The sequence below is a fragment of the Silurus aristotelis genome (genome assembly GCF_946808225.1).
Source record: "Silurus aristotelis genome assembly, chromosome: 13".
Taxonomy (NCBI): Eukaryota; Metazoa; Chordata; class Actinopteri; order Siluriformes; family Siluridae; genus Silurus; species Silurus aristotelis.
Window position 1 is genome coordinate 11,799,152 of NC_139586.1, and position 20,785 is coordinate 11,819,936.

The 20,785-nt window shown below is 37.9% G+C and overlaps 2 protein-coding genes across 4 annotated transcripts; both read left to right on the top strand.

Moving 5' to 3' along the window:
• The first annotated feature begins 915 nt into the window (after positions 1 to 915).
• LOC310735636 (uncharacterized protein) lies at positions 916 to 4,875 on the top strand. Of its 3 annotated transcripts, none has more exons than XM_083558604.1 (3): positions 916 to 1,136; positions 2,578 to 3,060; positions 3,492 to 4,875. In XM_083558604.1, exons 1-3 carry the CDS (start codon positions 1,127 to 1,129, stop codon positions 3,881 to 3,883), a joined length of 885 nt encoding a protein of 294 aa, XP_083414730.1. In that variant the 5' UTR covers positions 916 to 1,126; the 3' UTR covers positions 3,884 to 4,875. The 3 variants fall into 3 exon arrangements, with proteins under 3 accessions (XP_083414730.1, XP_083414729.1, XP_083414728.1); XM_083558603.1 differs by having other exon boundaries at positions 2,601 to 3,060; XM_083558602.1 differs by lacking the exon at positions 916 to 1,136 and adding an exon at positions 1,187 to 1,618.
• Positions 4,876 to 5,441: 566 nt separating this feature from the next.
• On the top strand, positions 5,442 to 17,951 carry vrk3 (VRK serine/threonine kinase 3). Its single transcript, XM_083558573.1, has 13 exons — positions 5,442 to 5,537; positions 5,689 to 5,904; positions 7,110 to 7,406; positions 7,570 to 7,704; positions 8,226 to 8,281; positions 8,427 to 8,493; positions 12,534 to 12,615; positions 12,696 to 12,792; positions 13,152 to 13,244; positions 15,454 to 15,586; positions 15,666 to 15,786; positions 17,259 to 17,317; positions 17,399 to 17,951. The coding sequence occupies exons 2-13, from the start codon at positions 5,718 to 5,720 to the stop codon at positions 17,536 to 17,538; spliced, it is 1,467 nt and encodes a 488-aa protein (XP_083414699.1). The 5' UTR covers positions 5,442 to 5,537; positions 5,689 to 5,717; the 3' UTR covers positions 17,539 to 17,951.
• The last annotated feature ends 2,834 nt before the right edge of the window (positions 17,952 to 20,785 follow it).

Consider the following 20,785-nt stretch of genomic DNA (forward strand, 5'->3'; position numbering starts at 1 on the left):
ATGAGACTAGGAGAAAACCCAAAACATGAGCAATAATCTTTAAAGTCAAACAAACATATTTGGTACTGAGAGATTTGTGTATTAGAGCCAATCTTCCAAATCAGCAGATCTGACCATCAGAACCTGTTAAACATCTCATCCCAAATCTCTTCCTTCTGTGTGTGTTGTATTAATAACTTCTTCTATCGTAAGAAAGTCTTCCACTTGCTTTTGAATCTTCGCTTTGTGGATCAGTGTTCATTCAGCTAAAATAGTATCAGTGAGAGCAGGTGCTGATGATGGGTAAGGAGCCTCCAGTTCCAGTTCATCCTAAAAGGAGTTCAATGTATTCTGTGCCTGACACACAAGTTCCTTCAAAAGTTAATATAAATTTGGTTTTGGACATACATACACTGGTATATACTGTATATATTATAAATGTCTCATACACTGGGATTTGCACCTGCATCTTTCACAATTAATTAGAAAAGTATAGTTTGTTAGTGTATGTTTTCCTTTTTTTGACAAATATATAGATATTTATTCAGGCGCAAACAAACAAATATTAAATACATTAATTTAGAAAGTAATGACTGTATAAGTCAGCTTTATATATATATATATAAAAAAAAGCGATTGTGTAATTGTGATACATTGTGTAATGCAATACAAAAATGTTTGTCAGATTAATTCTGAAAGTTTTTATTTCCATTAAATTTTTGGGATTTTCCCCTCACAATGTAAATGATATATATTATATACATATTAGTAAATAGTAAAATAGTCAATTTCCTCCAAACCCGAATGTTGCTCTTTAACGAACTCTAGCGGTCACGAGCGTTTCCCATAATGCACCCCAATATTTGGTTTGATTCGCGCGCACCTTTTCATCTCAGTGGAAAGCCGCGAGTAACTATGGCAACTTTTTTCCACTTCTCAGACTCCTGATTAATGGAAGTCGCTAAGTGATCGTTAAAAGTTGCGCATTGGGTCGTGCAGGTTTGTTTTATAGCTACCTTGATTAATTTCCCGCTTAGTTTTGAGATTGTGGACTTAGCGAGTTAGCTAACGTTGCTGCGCGCGCGCTTAATGCGACGAACCAGCCCTCCTGTCGCAGAGTGATGATGAAAGGCGTGTGCCAGAGCGTATGGACTGGGGTAAGTGGTATCTTTTTTTTCCTTTTCCTTTTTTTTTTTTTAACAACCTCAAGATTGTAAATACATTTTGTGTAAATCTTGCACACGTATAAAAACGGTGCGTATTTTTTTGGACACGGTCAGTTCCTCACAGTGCGTCCCAACGGCCATCTTTGCGTAAGCGGAATAATAGCATGCGGGGCTGCAGAGAGACCTCCGCGCGTATAGGGGCAGCACTGAGGCTCCCAATCACAGCGCTCAGAACAAAACCCACTCTCAAATGGCGGCACGAAGACGAAGCATAGTGTGGTCATTTTTCCAAGCCGAGGACGAGAAACGAGTATTATGTCTTCTTTGCATGAAAACAGTTTTATATTTCGGTCACACGACCAACATGCTTCGGCATTTACGAGCGAAACATCCGAATGACTTCTCGGCTCTGGACAAGAGAAAATCCACCCCTGGAAAAAGCGCATCCAACCATAATAACGGCTGTGTAGAAGGTTTGGGCCGCTCTCACTTTCTACCACAGCGTTGTTATTTACTTATCATGTGATACACGGATCACTCCTTTCTTTAAATCACTAACACGGTGTAACTCATTGCGCGGTTTATATAAAAATCCGTGCGATGGCTTGGTCTATTGGGCAGGCTAACTCTTGGCGCCAATATGATCATAACCTACCGAAAAAGCCAGCGTTGTGGTTATTATAAGCATTTGACAGTTCTGTATTGAGGTCCCACACACATCACTAATCCTCACAATCGGATATTATTCAGGAGTTCGCGCGCGCTAGCTACTTGCTAACTAGCTAGCCCGCCACCATCAGCTCAATGTTCTCCCTCCGCGTCGTGCCTTTTCTTCAGGGCGCCATTTTTAGCCTCTTTGTGTTCTCCCACTTACCGCCAGGAACAAATAAAACATTAAATCGACGAAACGTGAGATTGGATTGTCAGTGGCAGCGCGATCCCCGTTGTCCTAATCCGGTGCGACTGACACGTCCGGCTCTGTTCACTTCCACTAGAATGAATCACTCATTTTGAGGTTCGTTAATGGATCGAGCGAATCGGTTCTCTAAACCGACCGAATCGGAATGTTTCGGATCGAATCGACTGTCTCGGTGACGATGTCTTGCGTTAGCTTACACAAACCCACGAGGTAGAACTACTACAGTTTACACAAACAAGCTTTTTCTATTATATTTTTGTGATTGAGAAAGAAAGGTGCTTTATCCTCGTCACTTTACAGCACAGTAATAATATATTTATGCATAATCCAGCGCTGTTAGAAGCTGGGGTCAGCCATGATACAGCGCCTCTGGAGCACTGAGGGTTAAGGGCCTTGCTCAGGGGCCCCGAAAGTGGTAGCTTAGTGATATCGGGGCTTGAACCCCTGAACTTCCAAAATAAGGACCCACTGTGTTATCAGAGTGATTGTCTTTTCAACTGTGTATCTTAACAGTGACTGTCATGATGGATGAGCAGCAGGTTGAGGTCCCGGCCGAGGTGGGAGAAGCAGAGATGGACGGGGCGATCCGAGGAATATTGTGTGCAGCCGCAGGAGAAGCAGTAACGGAAGCAGAGGCGTCTGGGTGTGAAGGAGAGGGCAGGGGGACCCAAGAAGGCAGCCCTGGTACGCCCCAAACACCCTCCTCGCGTAAGTGGAGCGCAGTGTGGGTTCACTATCGCAAAGTGGACCAGGAGAAGAAGGCTCTGTGTTTGCTGTGCATGGAGAAGATCCAGCACCAGAGCAGTACAAGCAACCTCATCAGACACCTTCAGAACAAGCACCCCACTGAGTATGCCCAGCTTGAGGAGCATTCCCAGAAACGACCCCCCAAACGCAAAAACGACGAATCAGATTACATCCCTGTGACTTCGCCTAAAACTCGCACCACACCGACCAACCGCGTTGTCCCATCTCAGCTCAGCAGCAATCTAACGGGTACAGATTTCTTTTTTTATACTGTAATTAAATACACAGCCTGACTCCGTTTAATATTACAAATTTCGCTTTCATCATGTACTGTGATCAAACAATTCTCAGCTCTACTTAAGAATATAAAAAATAAATACATTAAAGTTAAGTGAAAATTTATGTATCATCTCAAGCACTTTTGGAATTTTTGCTAATGCTTGCATGTTTTTTTTAATTCTTTTATTTGATTTATTGGGTAATATTGTATGTTCAAAATTGTTTCCAATTTATTTAGGATTGTTTTGTTTCTTTTTGTTTTACTATTGATTAATTGTATTGATGATTGTATTAATTTTCCCTCCATTGATTAAATAATTATTTTACATTTAATTTTCTATATCTATTTCTTTCTCTCTCTCTCTCTCTCTCTCTGTCCCCCACTCATTCTGCTGTCATAGTCGACTGGAGTGATGGACGGAGGATCCTGGAGCGTGAGCGTGAGCTGACTGAGGCGTTGAGGCGCGTGCAGCAGGAAGAGGGACGAAGTTTACAACAGCAGAGAGATTTGATGCAGCAGATCCGAGAGCTTGATGCAGAACGGCGAGCACTTCAGAACCAGAAACGTGAGCAGGAGGATGAACATCACAGACTGAAGAAGGAGAAGGAGGATCTGGACAGTGTCAGGATGGAGCTCCAGAAGGAGAAAGAAGAACTCCAAAAGGAGAGGGACGAGCTGTTTAAGGCCAAGGAGGAGTTTAGGAAAGAAAGAGAAGAGTTGGAGAGACAGAGGCAGGAAATGCATGGAGAGGGACACATACAGGGCCAAGTGTCCGAGTTTTACAACTGTTGAGTCGTCTTAATGCTTCACTGGTAATGCAGTTTCTTTCCAGTACTTTGTCATTTTTTTTTTAATGTTTAGTGAACTTAGCTGAAAGGTTTCATTACTTTGCCTTCTTTTCCTCCTCTCTGGACATACTCCATGTTTAGACAGATGATGAGAGTGAGTATGGAGGAAGTGTTCCCATAAACAATGCATTTCACTGTGTACTTTTTAACATTGTAAATTTATCAAAACTCAATACAGCATTCTCACACACTACTGTCACCGAGCTGTCTTTTTTTAATTCCTGTGTTACAGTGTGAACCCTGACAGTAGTGTCTCTGTTTCATTGTACAATGTATTGGCTCCCCTCTACTGTATGCAACAGTGGCCTGAGACTCCTGAGCAGATATGATTTGTGTGATGGTTTACTGCAGTTGTTACTGTTTTGTTTTTGTATTGGACCATTTGAGCTTCCATGATCTTTCTGTGATCCCATCTTTCAGCAAAACAGCTATTCGAGTTGTGGTCAGCTAAATATTAAAACCAGACCTCGCTAGAAAGAGGTTGACTAAATTGTGGATTGTACTTCCTGAATATTGTTACATATAGATTTACTCTCCTTATTATGATCCAAGTGGTTTTTTTCCTGTTATCCCACAGCCTGGCAAGTGTTTCTTTTTTTATTTTTTTTTTTTTTATTTTATTTTATTCATTTTATAATGGGGGGGGGGGAGTATTTTGAAAGTTGACTTAAACAAAAAAAAAAAATCACTTGACACACATTGTTTCTGGTATGTACTTTGTAGTCAGAATTCATGCATAAAGCATAAAATATACAACTGTTATTAAAAAAAAATGTATTTTCAAAAGCAGCAGAAATTAATTCTGATTAATAAAAAATATCCTGGTGGTTTTGCTTTGGTACTATAAAACTATAAATTCTATCCCTGAAAACCTGAACTACATTCATGTCTGGTTTGACCTCCACTCCTTATTTTGTAATAAAAAGAAAAATTATACACTCGTTGCACATATTATTAAATAACGATATGCAAACAAACCCTGGTTAGTTTTCGAGGTGTAACCGTAAAGCCTACATGAGCCGTGTGTGTGTATGTGTGTGTATGTATATATATATATATATATATATATATATATATATATATATATATATATATATATATATATATATATAAAAATAAAGCATAAAAGTGTGTGTTGCCAACATAAAGCTTAATCAATGCTCTCTATTAGTGGACTCGAAGTTTTACGAAAATTTGCATTTAAGTGACAGCTGGTGCCACTGCGCATGCGCGCACTTTATATTACTAGCGCAAATAAATACATAAACGGACTTCACCAAGACGAATTAGATTGTATTTATTTTTAGATAATAGACTTCTCAGTCTTTACTACATTATATCATATATATATATATATATATATATATATATATATATATATATATATATATAAATTTCTTTCTGTATTTCCGTGACTCTTTTTTTTTTATTTTAAGAATTGATGTTCTATATTAAAAAAATTTTTATAAAAGAAAATCCAAATGCACCTCATTTGTCCTTCACTGCGCGTCGTTGTTGACACGTGACGCAATGTAACGACAAATACTCAAAATGGCTGACTGATAACTTCTGTGAACAGCGAAACCGCATTTGAGCAGGTTTATTCACATTTATTTAAAGAACAGTCTGGGTTTTTTTTTTTTTTTTTGACTGGTGTGGTCCATTTTATTCTGTGATTTGAGTGCAGTTTAAGCAACCGGACGCAGGAAATTGTTAATAGTAATGAGAATTATTGATTGTTTTGATTAGACAATACCCACCAGTTGTTCACTTCCATTATGGCTTTTCAATACTGCCCACAATGCGGCTCAAAACTGCAACCTGGCTTCAAGTTTTGTCCCTCCTGTGGCGAGAAGATTCCCAACCTGGTAGATTTTCCTGAAACAGAGCTGTCTGGAATATCTAATGCAGTGCGGAAACTCAGCACTCAGGTGGAGTTAAAGACTCAAGACATTACCCTGACAGGTAAAAATAAATATATATATTGTATGTATGCACAAATAAGTCCATTTTATTTTTTATTTTCTGCATGAAAATCTAAAGTGCATCTGTCTATCTACACTAACATGCTTTTTGCATCTCGAAACATGGAATGTCCTCTATTGTACTTTACTGAGTGCATTAATAATACGCTATTTTATAGTTGAACTCAGTTTATAGATCTTGAGATGCGGTATGCACTCTACAATATTCCATCAATAACTTCAGTGTCAGTTATTGGTCTCTGAATACTGTATAATCGCATGGGTTTTCTTCACACAAAACAAGAAGGGGGAAAATTACTACTGCACTATAAAAAGAAAAGAATTTGACCATTGGGAGAGTATCAGAGATCAACTTTATTTGTATCACACTGAAAACTACTGTGATAAATCTTTATTATTTTTCGGCTGCTTGCCACAGCGTTCATCCGTCTCCATACCCCCCTGTCCTCTACATCTGCCTCTTTCAAACCAACCACCTGCATGTCTTCCCTCACCACATCTATAAACCTCCTCCTTGGTCTTTCTGGTGGCTCCATCCTCAGCATTCTCCTACTGATATACCCCATGTCCCTCCTCTGCACATGTCCAAACCATCTCAATCTTACCTTCCTGGAATTATCCAGGCTTGGGACCGGCAATAAGAGTGCACTGGCTTGTGAAACCATAATGGCTGGGTTAAAACTACTGTGATAAATACAATGTATAATTATTTATGAATTATTAGTAAAGCATATTGTAGTGTTTTATATTAACAACAATCAATTGGGATGCATATATTCCACACATTTTAAAACTCTGTGATTAATTTGTTTCCCACAGTTGCAACTTTACACCACTTCTTAATCTGAGAGTGCATACAGAGAAACTCAAAAAAGACAATGATTTGAAGGAAGAATTTTTTTTTTTGCTCCAAACCGTTTGTTAAATGTGATGGTGAAGCTGATTATTCATAAAATTCATCCACCATGAGCCGTTTTTTCCTGATCACGGTCTTGATGGGGCTATCTTGATGTGTACAGATTTGCTTCTGACCAATCTGAATCCAGAATTCAACTGTTCTGTGTTTGTAGGAACGTTACTAAAAATCAGCATTGAAGCTTACTAATGGTCTACATGTTGTGTGTGTGTATATTTATAGGTGTATTAAAAGGATTACATTTAATTTCTTTTTGTAATTTTGTGCAGATTCTTCCAGTGATCCATCCTCCTCCTCCTCCCCTTCCTCGGCACTGATTAGTTTTCCGATCAGGTCCAAACGCAGATTAGCCGTCAGTAAAACCTACAGTCCGTCCACACCACCTAAACCTGCAGCAAACAAGGCTGAAAAATCTGAATGTTCTCTCACACAGCTTATAAACTCCCCTAGGATTATAGAGCAGAATCCTGTCCCGTCACCTCGGAAACGAAAAGCAGCCCTGGGCGGTGAAGTGGAGGAAGAGCAAAAGAAAATATTATCTCCACCTCCTAAGACTCCACCCTCAGGTGAGCAGCAGAGAAAAGTATGGAGAGATGTATGGGGAAAGTACCTGCCTTTTGCTTTTCTCATTCAAACTTCAAAAATCTTGTAAATATGAACTAAACATACATTAGTTTTTCAGTAGTGTAAATAATTCTTATGTTGTGTTCTTTGCATTTGTCTTTAAAGGTAAAGGCAAGCGGTCGAAGCGAATGTGTGCTCTGGAGCCCCTGCCAGAAGGAATGGAGTTTTGTGACCAGTCAGGAAAGAAATGGACACTCAGGAAGCTGTTGAGTCAATCAGACATGGAGCTGACATACGAAGGTACGCCTGATCCTGGCTTTATTTAGAAAACAGACCAAATATTAAAGCAGCTATGAGTAATGATGATTGAGTTGGTAGCTCAGTGAATAAGGCATTTGAATTTGGATTGGAAGGCCACAAGTCCAAATAGTAGCACCACCACATTTTCACAACTGGGCCATTAACCCTCGACTGTCCCTCAACCCAAAAGTCGCTCTGGATAATAGTGTCTGCCAAATGCCTAAAATGTAAAGATTGGAGAAGATGATATGTACAAGAAGCTTGAGCCGACAATCTGACTGTTTGATCCCACAATCATAGTGCAGTTTAGCATTTTATGTTTAAGGAAAAATGGTGAAACTAAGGAGCTTTGCTGTTGATGGTGTTGGGGTTGGCAGGTGAAGTCTGTTTTTTGGGTTGTATGAGAGAGCAATATATTAGGCCAAGCAGAAGGAGAGTGGTATAGGTGAAGAAAGATCTATAAAGCTTGTAATACATTATGTGGTGTATGAGAGAGTTAAAACTATTGGTTGTGTGTTAAGTTCAACAGGGTGGAGTACGGAGCTCATCTAATGACTCAAAACACATAGTGAGGCTGGTAAGAACTGAGACATTTTATTAGATACAATTATATAATCTATTTTATACAAATATAATTATCAAGCAAGGTAAGTCTTTGTTTACGCGGTGTGTGTGTGTGTGTGTGTGTGTGTGTGTGTGTGTGTGTGTGTCCTCGTCCTCAGGGTGCCAAAGATGGACAGCTGTATAAGGAACAGAATTTTCTTCAAAGAGCTGCGAAACCTGCTGCAGGTCAGTGTGTAACCTCATAACAATCTCCTGACAACAAACCTTATTTTTAGCTGATGGTGTGTGTGAGACAGAGATAAAAAAAAAATATATATATATATATATATATATATAATATACACACACACACACAGAGGCGATCAAAATTAGAGAACAATTTATAAACAATTGAACAATTCTGAAATAATGTCATCTTCACTGCTCAACAGTTGAAGGAGTTTTTGTCCTGTCTATACCATGCTACCAGAACACCTTTTCCACAAATTAACTAAGGCATTTAAAAAAAAAAAAAAAAACATTATTTTGCAGAAAACACACTGATCAAAATTAGAGAACAACAGTGACTGTAGCATGGAAAAAGATTACAACAAAATTTTCTGAAGGTTACAACAGTCAGCAATTAGTAGGAAGTGAACACGCCTCTGCTCTGAATGACTTCAGCACATCTGCAGCCACAGGACAGCACTAGTCTCTCACACTGCTCTGGTGTGATTTTGGTCCACTCTTCTTCCAGTCTCCTCCACAGTTCGGTGACTATAGTGGGTTTCTTGGCCATAACTTTGTCACCAAGGATTTTCCAGAGGTTCTCTATTGCTAATCTGCTAATGAGAGGTTTGGTCACTGCAGAGTGGGCTTTCAGTCCAAATGCTCTTAAATGTCGAGACACTGTATGATGAGACAGATCCTTACCCTGTTCAGCGCTGAACTGGTGAGCAATTCCAGCTGCAGTGTGGAAACGATTGCCCATTGAGATCCTCCGCAGTGTCCTGTCCTCTCTTGTATTTGTCTTCTGTGGACGACCAGCCTTCTTGGCGGACTTGAATGAGTTTGTGATGTTGTAAAGATTCAATATACTTATAATCACCGATTTGGAACGACCAACTTGTCTTGCTATGGCCGATAGGGTCATCCCTTTGGCCTTCATCTGGACAACCTGCTGCCGGAGGCTTTCAGTCACTTTAGAACGGCCCACCATCTTGCAGAGTCAGTGAAACTGGAAGTTAGGCTGCCAGTTAAATAGGGGTTGACAGATATTCAAGGAAATTAGCACCAGGTACCAGATTAACACCAATAACTGGGAGGTATCTGAAAGTGTTCTCTAATTTTGATCAGTGTGTTTTCTGCAAAATAATGTTTTTTTTTTTTTTTAAATGCCTTAGGTAATTTGTGGAAAAGGTGTTCTGGTAGCATGGTATAGACATGACAAAAACTCCTTCAACTGTTGAGGAGTGAAGATGACATTATTTCAGAATTGTTTATAAATTGTTCTATATATATATATATATATATATATATATATATATATATATATATATATATATATATATATATATATATATATATATTCATCCTTTTTTCATTCATTCATTTTCTCCCGCTTATCCGTAATTCGGGTCGCGGGGGCAGCAGTCTAAGCAGGCCTTCGACTGCTGCCCAATCCTCACAGCACCGTCCCTTACGGTCCCTCCTGCAGGTGGTGAGCCCACGGGAAGGCGGCCCCACGTCACAGACCTTGATATTTCCCTCGTAAGGGACCCCCGGAGCATAGAGGGTTAAGGGCCTTGCTCAAGGGCCCAAGAGTGGCAGCTTGGCGATACCGGGGCTTGAACCCCAGACCTTCCGATCGGCAACCCAGCGCCTTAACCACTGGAGCCACCACTCCCCCATATATATATATATATATATATATATATATATATATATATATATATATATATATATATATATATATATATATATATATATATATATATATATATATATATATATATATATATATATATAATATAATTATTTTTATTATTATTTTTTATTATTATTATTATTTTTTTCCCCCCCATTTGTTTACCTTGAATTCCTTTCTTGTTTGTCCTTTTGCTTTCTTCAAATTATACTTTTTTGATTTCCATCTCCTCTTCTCTCTTCCCTTTCTCTTTTTTGTTTTTCTTTTCCTTCCATTGGCACTCACAAAAATCCAGTTAAATTTAGAAAAATGTTGGTTCTTCTACTTGTGTGTAAATCTTTGTAAATGATGCAAATAACTGATTTCAGATATTTCTGTATGTTTATACATAGAATATTCTTTTTCTTCTTCTTCTCTCACCACATCTATAAATCTCCTCCTTGGTCTTCCTCTTTTCCTCCTTCCTGGTGGCGCCATCCTCAGCATTCTCCTACCGATATACCCCATGTCCCTCCTCTGAACATGTCCAAACCATCTCAATCGCGCCTTCCTCACCTTGTCCCCAAAACGTCCTACATGCACTGTCCTTCTAATAAACTCATTTCTAATCCTGTCCATCGTTGTCACTCCCAACGAAAACTTCAACATCTTCAGCTCTGCTACCTCCAGCGCCGCCTCATATCTTTTAGTTAATGCCACTGTCTCTAAACCAGACATCATCACAAATCCTTTTCTCCTTCCTTAGTGTCCAACTTCTCATACAGTTTCTCATATGGCTTTTCCTTGGATTCCGCCACATCCCTCTTTACCTTTTCCCAATTCTGTTTTGCCAACCTCTTTCTCCTTATGCTTTCCTGCACTTCCTCATTCCACTGCCATGTCTTTTTGTCTTCCTTTCTATTTCCAGATGTCTCACCAAGTACCTTTCTAGCTGTCTCCTTTATCACTTCTGCAGTAGTTGCCCAATCATCCAGCACCTCTTCACCATCACCACCGAGCCCCTCTTCCCTGAATCTCATACTACAGTCTTCCTCCTTCAGTTTCCACCATCTAATTCTTCTTTCAGTCCTCACTTTCCTCCACTCTTATGTTACCCTGTGCTCCTCCTTCTTCTTAAAATATGTATTCACCACTGCCATTTCCATCCTTTTAGCAAAATCTACCACCATCTGCCCTTCCACATTCCTCTCCTTAAGGACGTACCTACCATCACCTCTGTTCCCTTCACCTACATGGCCAATGAAATCTACCCCAATCACCAATCTTTCATTCCTTGGTACACCTTCTACCACTTCATCTAACTCACTCCAGAATTTTTCCTTCTCCTCCATCTCACAACCCACTTGTGGAGCATAAACACTGATGACATTTGTCATCACACCTTCAACTTCCAGCTTCACGTTCATCACCCTATCAGAAACTCTCTTCACCGCCACTACACTCTTACTGTACTCTTCCTTCAGAATCACCCCTACACCATTTCTCTTTCCATCCACACCATGATAACAGTTTAAACCCACCTCCAATATTCCTGGCCTTACTCCCTTTCCACTTGGTCTCCTGAACACACAACATATCTACCTTTCTCCTCTCCATCATCACAGCTACCTCTCTCCCTTTACCAGTCATGGTACTAACATTTAAAGTACTAACTTTAACCTCCACTCTCCTACACTTCCCTTTTCCCTGCCGTCTCTGTAGACGTCTTCCTCCTCTCCTTCTCCTCCTTTAGCCAACAGTAGCCCAATTTCCACCGGTACTCTGTTGGCTAACATTACCTGTGGCGGTCGTTGGTAACCGGGGCCTCGACCAATGCGGTATGAAATTCTGATTCGTGATCCGCATATCAGAAACACATTCTCATATAGATCATTAGGTCGGAGAGTAAAATCCAGAGTATTTAGTGGAAACCAAGCATTAATTTTATTTGCCATAAATTAAAAAAAAGAAAGCGAGTGGACACACGTGAAAAATAAAAACAAATACAACTTTAATGTATTTTATTAATTTATAAATGTTTGTTAATTTATGGTAAAGAAATGGTGGCATATAAATGGAGGACGGGTCCATCTGTCTGTGTAGAGCCATAAGCTTTAATGAAACACCTCAGCTGATAAAGGATTTAGCACTAATATTTAGCAAATTTTTCTTCTTATCATTATTATTATTATTATTGTTGTTGTTATTATATATATTCAGGCAGAAGTAAGTCAAAATAACTTCTACTTTTCAGCTTCAGATCTTGAATGTTTATTTCATTCTTCCAGTTTTGGTTTATGCACAGTTTGACTGCGAAAAAAAAGAAAAGAAAAAAATATTTAACAAGAATTACTGTGTGCATTTGTTTTTATCTTTTCAGTGGAGAAATGGATGAAGAAACTGGGTTTGGATTTCCTTGGAATTGCTACAAGTGTTGGTTTTGGCGTTCATGAAGCGTACAGGTGTGTGTTTATGTCTTCGTGTAAAATATAAACACAGTTTCTTATGTGTGTTTAACCTATTTGTGTTTGTCACACTGTAGGTTTTTGATATTTCCTGATATGGGCTGCACTCTGCAGTCAGTTCTGCACACACTGAGTCCTAGTAAAAGAGAAGTCCTGCAGCTGGCACTGCGATTAGTACACTTTTTAATTCCATTTAATTTTTTCCTATTTATTTATTTTTTTTTTTTTAACCATTTTACTTTTGTTTTGACATTTTCCTATATTGTTTCTCATAATTTCCTTAAATTTTTCTTTTCTTCACATTGCTCTCTTTTACATTCCGACCCTTTAACGCTTATTTCCTTTACAATCTTTTCCTTGGCTTTATGTTCATTTCTTACCTTTTATAATTATTTTCCATTTTTCATCCTCAATCTTTAATCTTAATCTTTTCTTTTACTTCTCTGTCATGACTATAACTGAATTCCTAGTTTTTTAAAGGAATATTTATAGTAATCGGGGTGTGTGTGTGTGTGTGTGTGTTCTAACTGTAGATAGATGCTCTGGAGTTTATCCATGAAAACGAGTACGTTCATGCAGACATCCATGCAGGAAACGTCTACATCAGCACACGGGGACACACTCGGGTCAGCTTTTCTTATCTTTTGTACTGGTTTTTAAACTTTATTCTCTGCATTGATTGTTAGTACAGCTACTGTAGGAATGTTGGAGAGGTGCAGTGAGAGTGATGGATAGATGGATGGAACTTTATTGTCCTTGCATAGTACAGGTACACAGTGACAAAAATGCAAAGAGCAGCAATTGTGCAAATAGACAAGTGCAGATAAATGTTACCACCACAAAGTGTTTTAATATATATATTTACTTAATAAACACACATTTTAAACTTAAAAAAAAAATTAAGAATTATTCAAATGTAAAATGTCTACAAAAAAGTATTTATTAGTATAAAATTTTTTATTAAAAAATCATAACATTGTAAGCAGCTACAAACATGCATGTTGCTGAGAATTTACTAAAAACTTATGTCAGAAAATTGACTGCATTATCACTTGACTGTTAGAAAGCACTGACACTGGAGACTCCTTCAATAAGCGCTACGTTTACTTTATAATAGAGGTCGACCGATTGATTGGCTAACGATGCGGGAAAAAACTAAAGCCGACAGACGCTAAAAAATCCCCTGACATTCACCGATGGCCAACTATCAGCTTGGTGTGTCCCAGGCTTTAAATACTTATCATTTGTACTTAATCTCTTATATTTCATATGATGCTACTTTTGGAGAAAGAATGGGTGTAACTTTTTGTTAGTGAGGCTTGAACCAGCTGTAGCTGAGGTAGGCATGGGTACTGGAGCAAATACACTGATTCCTCTGCACACCTGTTTTTGGGCAGTTTCTCTGATTCTTCTTTGCAGAACCTCTCAAGCTCTATCAGGTTAGATGGGGAGCGTCAGTGCACAGCCATTTTAAGATCTCTCCAGAGATGTTCAATCAGGTTTAAGTCTGGGCTGTGGCTGGGTCACTCAAGGACATTTACAGAGTCGTTTCATAGCCACTCTCTTGGCTGTGTGCTAAGGGCCTTGTCTTGTTGGAAGATGAACCGGTCTGAGGTCTAGATTGCTCTGGAGCAGGTTTTTATCAAGAATGTCTCTCTACATTGCCGCATTCATATTTTCTTCCACCCTGACTAGTCCTCCAGTTCCTCTTGCTGAAAAACATCCACACAGCATGATGCTGTCACCACCATGCTTCACTCTAGGAACGTATTGGCCAGGTGATGAGTGGTGCCTGGTTTCCTCCAGACATGACGCTTTTCATTCAGGCCAAGAATTCAATCTTTGTTTCTGATGGTCTAAGAGTCCTTCAGGTGCCTTTTGGAAAACTCCAGGTAGGCAGTCATGTGCGTTTTACTGAGGAGTAGCTTCTGTCTGGCAACTCTACCATACAGGCCTGAATGGTGGAGTGCTGCACAGATGGTTTTTTTTGGAAGGTTCTTTCAGAGTGACCATTGGGTTTTTCACCTGCCTGGCTAAGGACCTCCTCCTCAGATCACTCAGTTTGGCTGGGTGGCCCGCTCTAGAAGAGTCCTGGTGGCTTTAAAATTCTTCCATTTACAGATGATGGAGGCTACTGTGCTCACTGGGATCTTCAATGCTGCAGTTATTTTTCTCTACCCTTTCCCAGATCTGTGTCTCGATACAATCCTGTCTCAGAGGTCTACAGACCTTTTCCAGACCTACATTCCCTGGACTTTATGGCTTTGTTTGTGCTCTTGCATGTTAACTGTGCGACCTCATAGACAGATGTGTGCCTTTCGAAATCAGAATCAGGTTTATTGGCCCACAAGTTGACACACAAGAAACTCTCAAAAGTACAAACATAAATAACACTATACATTCAGCTTGGACTATACAAGACAAAACAGACAAGATAAAAACCGACTATACAAGAAAATACAGACAATGTGAGACAATATAGACAGTACAAGAATTAAATGGTAATACAGAGTATATGACGGGTCAGTAATGTACATAAAGTGTGCATGGTAGTGCAAATAACAGTATTGTGCATCAGCTATGATAGAGTTTACTTAAGAACTTTGTACAATATACAGCAGCAATAATGTGCGTAATATATACGGATAATGTGATGACTGACAGTTCTGAAAAGGCAGTACTTATAGATATGAAGCAGGGAATATAATTATGGTGAGTTGTAAATGAGGGTGCTTGCCTGGGATAAAAAAACTGTTAGATGAGAAAATATATAATTTTTTACAGTTTAATGAAGTGTGTGTGTGTGTGTGTGTGTGCGTGTGTGTGTGGTTGTAGGTGTTCCTGTCGGGTTTTTGTCACGCATTTCGCTTCTGTCCCGGAGGAAAACATGTAGAATATCGGGAAGGCAGCCAGATGCCTCATCAGGGAAACATTGACTTCATCAGCATAGATTCACACAAAGGGGCCGGTAATGAGCGCTCACACACTCTCACACACAGAAATACCTCACTGTCTCATCTAACTGGCTTTGCGTGTGTGTGCCGCAGCCCCATCTCGGCGCAGTGATCTGCAGTCTCTGGGTTTTTGTTTGCTCTTCTGGTTGACTGGCGATCTGCCCTGGAGCCCAAACACTCAGTCAGGGTCTACAGTTTCTGCTATGAAGGAGAGGTAACACACACACACACACACACACACACACACACACTTTGGGGGTGTAATGGTACATAAAATTTACGTTTCTGTACGGTTGTGTTAAATTTCGGGGTAAGAAATGCAAAACAATAAATTGATTGTCGTTTTTTTTTTTTTTATTAACACAGTTTATTATTTTTAACATTAGTGAACATCAACATTTTAAATTTTTTTAACAATTTAAAATAAAATGCCAGCTTGGTTAAATAAAATATAAAATAATATTATATAAAAATTAAATTAAATAAATCAAGTGCCAATTCAATTGATTTAATTAAGTAATCAATAACATTGGCACTAATTTAAATAGATTTAATCAAATTAAATCAATGAGAAAAATGTATTTAAACAGTTTACATTTGTTAGACCCTGTTTGGTTAATACAGGTGTCGGTGTGGGTGTTTTACATTTAATATTTAAGTTTCTAAAGATATGATCTACTTAACTGTTCTACTTATTTCAGCATTCTTTAAGAAATGTTTTCATTCCTTCCATCTTTGATGCAGTCACTTCCTCGATATGTGGAATTGTCAGGATTTTATCTTTTTAAGAGAAATTCTTGAAGCTTGAAAAAGAAGCTTCTTTAGTGTTGTCATGAAATCGCAAAACAAAGATTTTATTTATTTATTTATATATATATATTTTTTTTTTATAATTTTTTTTTATTATATATATATATATACCCCTGGCATTGTTGGGTATGTTTTCAAGTGTAATAATAATATTCTCAAAATGCAAGGCGAAGACTAAACAAACTTGCCGTCTGCCACAATCTGAGTTTCCTCAGGAACGTATTATGTTCGGCACATAATAATACCTGCACGAAAGCCCTGTAAGGAAAACTATTGGTACGGATACGTGTACGGTTACACCCCTAACATTCATCATATTCAAGCAGTCGTGAGCATTTCATTGTGCATCTTCATTATCGCACCACAAACAGTCTCATGCTTTTCATTACGATATTACAACTATTTAATTCACTGATTTCATTCCAAAACCTAAAAATGTAAATACTTAATCACCACTGAGTGCAAAAGTTTGCACACCCACAAAACAAGTCAGTTACTCCAGACGCTCACATGTGAGACATGCAAGTCAAAACATTTTTTACCCTCAAAATTATTTCTCACCTTGGGGTGAAAATTGAGTGCTTTTGTTTGTAAATGACATTATATTTAAAAAAAAAAAGTGGTGATTTTTAGTTTGGGTTCTAATATGGTGGGAAAACTTCAAACCATAATAGTCTAGTTAACATGTATCGGTAAGTGTTTTTGTAAATAAATAAAAGATAGATCCTGTTGGGGTTTTTTTTCACCAGGTAACCACTAGGGGGTGTGTGTGTGTGCAACGTCTTGATCTTGATTGAAAATATTAATGATGATAATGAACACTAAAGTGTGTGTGTGTGTGTGTGTGTGTGTGTGTGTGTGTGCGCGCGCATACAGGTACATGGCTGATATTCCTGCATTAATGAAATACTGTTTTAAAGAGAAAAAAGCCTCAGGTGAGTGTTATATCGTTGCTATGAACTGAATTTTATGTGTGTGATATACTCAGAGCTTTTTGTATGTGTTTGTGTTTGTAGGTGCATTACAGAGCTACCTGTCTCAGGTGATGAGTCTGCACTACACAGAGAAGCCAAATTACTCTGTGCTAAAACAGGAGCTGAATGAGGCTTTACAGAAGCTGGGAGGAACATTAGGAGAAACGCTGAATCTCCGCTGAAATGATTTCTACACACTGATTTCTAAACACGGATCACCATATCAAAACTTTCTGTACAAATAAATACAAGTGATTTTATTTTTTATTTCAGGTAAAGGCAGAGTGGCACGTGATGCCTCTCATACCAGATTGGATTTTACAAATAAATAATTAGATTTTAGACAGAATTGTAATATTAATATTTCTACAATGTTTTAAGGGTGTGTTTTAACGTTTAACATCACAGGGCCACAATCGACTTGCGACTTATTATTACTTATTATTATTATTATTATTTTAAAGTTAAAACCATTGAGATTTGACTTTTTGTTCACTTTTAGTTTTTAGCACTGTCACAGTTGTTAAAATTTCATTTTTAATAAGTTATTAATGATTTGTGTGTGAATTGACAATAAAATCGTTTTTTAAAAGTTTAGTTTGTTTATATTTTAATATTTAAAGTTTCTCAAAGGAGTTTTTTTACTTCACCCCAGTTATCTTTGGTTTCTTCATTAGTGTCTAAATCCAGGTTTTCTATTAAGTTTCTATAAAGATGCAGTTTTATCTACCATGCGGGTCAATTTTAAAGGTATTTTGTTTTTTCCCCACATAATATTTGTAACGCTTCACTTTTTTAGGTCTTTATTTCTTTCTTGTCCATGATTCGAAGATATACACTAATAAATACTTTTTTTGTTGTTGTTTGTTTGTTTGTTTTTAGTAAAATCAATAGATCAGGTATAGAAATCATGTTTTTATACAATTTTATTTCATAGCAGCTTTGCTCTAACAGGGAAAGGTTCAAGACTTCATTACCAACTGATACCCAACCCTACAATGGCTCAACAGAAAGGTCTATTGGGCCCACTGTGTCCAAGTATTTTGCATTCATAATTAAAAATATACTGCATATTGCACAACTCGGGCAATCCTGGTATTAAACCATAAGACTTGAGTCTACATGCTTCTACCTTACACGCAGACACGTTTGCACTATTTTGTGCAACTAAAACATTAATAATTTACACGTTTCGATTTTTGTATTCATCGCACAGGAATGTATTTTTCCGACAAATAATCTTGTCGTCATAAATATATATATATATATATATATATATATATATATATATATATATATATATAATATTGGTAAGTGTGATTATGTTCTCTGTGGTTGCATTGGGATGATTCACTAAGAAACACGGGCGATGCCCTCCTATAAGCATCCTTGTTAAATGTGAAAAAAGAAGGCTGTGAAAAAGTGTCTATGATCAAATCTCAGTTTTATCATTTATTTCTGTTAAATATCTAACAACTGTTGGCAGCCTTGTTAATTCATATGAATAAAATGTATTTGAAGTATATTTTTGGTATACATCAGAGTGGCTAGAAACAGAAAATATTCAGCCATGACTTCTACACAGGCAAAAAAATGTAAGTAATTATTACAGATGGTAGAACAAAGGAATCAAGGAATATTACTGTGCTATATATATATATATATATATATATATATATATATATATATATATATATATACAAACCTGATTCCAAAAAAGTTGGGCCAATCTACAAAGTAGGAATAAAAAAGGAATGCAATAATTTACAAATCTAATAAACTTATATTCTATTCTCAATAGGCTATAGATAACATATTAAATGTTAAAAGTGAGACATTTTAAAATGTCATGCCAAATATTGGCTCATTTTGGATTTCATGAGAGCTACACATTCCAAAAAAGTTGGGACAGGTTAGGAGGCAGGTAAAGTTAAATGTACATATAAGGAATGGCTGGAGGACCAATTTGCAACTTATAAGGTCAATTGGCAACATGCTTGAGTATAAAAAAAGAGCCTCTCAGAATTGCAGTGTCTCTCAGAAGTCAAGATGGGCAGAAGATCAAAAATTCCCCCAATGCTGTGGTGAAAAATAGTGGAGCAATATCAGAAAGGAGTTTCTCAGAGAAAAATTGCAAAGAGTTTAAAGTTATCATCATCTACAGTGCCATTCGCCGTGACCGGCTAAAACTCTATAGGTCAAAAAAGAAGCCGTATCTAAACATGAAACATCCAGAAGCGCAGGCGTTTTCTCTGGGCCAAGCCTCATTTAAAATCGACTGTGGCAAAGTGGAAAACTGTTCTGTGGTCAGACTAATCAAAATTTGAAGTTCTTTTTGGAAAACTGGGACGCCATGTCATCCAGACTAAAGAGGTTAAGGACAACCAAAGTTGTTATCAGCGCTCAGTTCAGAAGCCTGCATCTCTGATAGTATGGGGTTGCATGAGTGCGTGTGGCATGGGCAGCTTACACATCTGGAAAGGCAGCATCAATGCTGAAAGGTATATCCAAGTTCTAGAAAAACATATGCTCCTATCCAGACGTCGTCTCTTTCAGGGAAGACCTTGTATTTTTCCAACATGACAATGCCAGACCACATACTGCATCAATTACAACATCATGGCTGCGTAGAAGAAGGATCCGGGTACTGAAACGGCCGCCCTGCAGTCCAGATCTTTCACCCATAGAAAACATTTGGCGACAAAGAAGACCTAAGACAGTTGAGCAACTAGAAGCCTGTATTAGACAAGAATGTGACAACATCCCTATTCCTAAACTTGAGCAACTTGTCTCCTCAGTCCCCAGACCTTTGCAGACTGTTATAAAAAAAAGAGGGGATGCCACACAGTGGTAAACATGGCCTTGTCCCAACTTTATTGAGATGTGTTGATGCCATGAAATTAAAAATCAACTTATTTTTCCCTTAAAATTATATATTTTCTCAGTTTAAACAGTTGATATGTCATCTATGTAGTATTCTGAATAAAATATTGTAATTTGAAACTTCCACATCATTGCATTCTGGTTTTATTCACAATTTGTACAGTGTACCAACTTTTTGGTAATCGGGTTTGTGTGTGTGAGTGTGTGTGTGTGTGTGTGTGTGTGTGTGTGTGTGTGTGTGTATATATATATTTTTATATATATATTTATACACAGTAGTGTAAAAAAGTGTGTTTGTTACACTTTAATGTTTCAGATCATCAAAGTATTTTAAATATAGTAAAAGATAACACAAGTGGACACAACATGCAGTTTTTAAATGAAGGTTTTTATTAGTGAGGGAAAACGAAATCCAAAACTGTGTGAAAAAGTGTTTGCCCCCTAAACCTAATAACTGATTGGCCACCCTTAGCAGCAACAACTGCGACCGAGCGTTTGCGAAAACCTGCAATGAGTCTGTTACAGCGCTGTGGAGGAATTTTGGTC

Bases quoted from the DNA above. Each gene is read 5' to 3' on its own strand.
- vrk3 (XM_083558573.1), top strand. From the start codon at position 5,718: ATGGCTTTTCAATACTGCCCACAATGCGGCTCAAAACTGCAACCTGGC. The intron at 7,407-7,569 runs GTGAGCAGCAGA...TTGTCTTTAAAG, and splicing joins TCCTAAGACTCCACCCTCAG to GTAAAGGCAAGCGGTCGAAG. The intron at 12,793-13,151 runs GTACACTTTTTA...TTCTAACTGTAG, and splicing joins TGCAGCTGGCACTGCGATTA to ATAGATGCTCTGGAGTTTAT.
- LOC310735636 (XM_083558602.1), top strand. From the start codon at position 1,396: ATGGCGGCACGAAGACGAAGCATAGTGTGGTCATTTTTCCAAGCCGAG. The intron at 1,619-2,577 runs GTTTGGGCCGCT...GTATCTTAACAG, and splicing joins TAATAACGGCTGTGTAGAAG to TGACTGTCATGATGGATGAG. The intron at 3,061-3,491 runs GTACAGATTTCT...CTGCTGTCATAG, and splicing joins GCTCAGCAGCAATCTAACGG to TCGACTGGAGTGATGGACGG.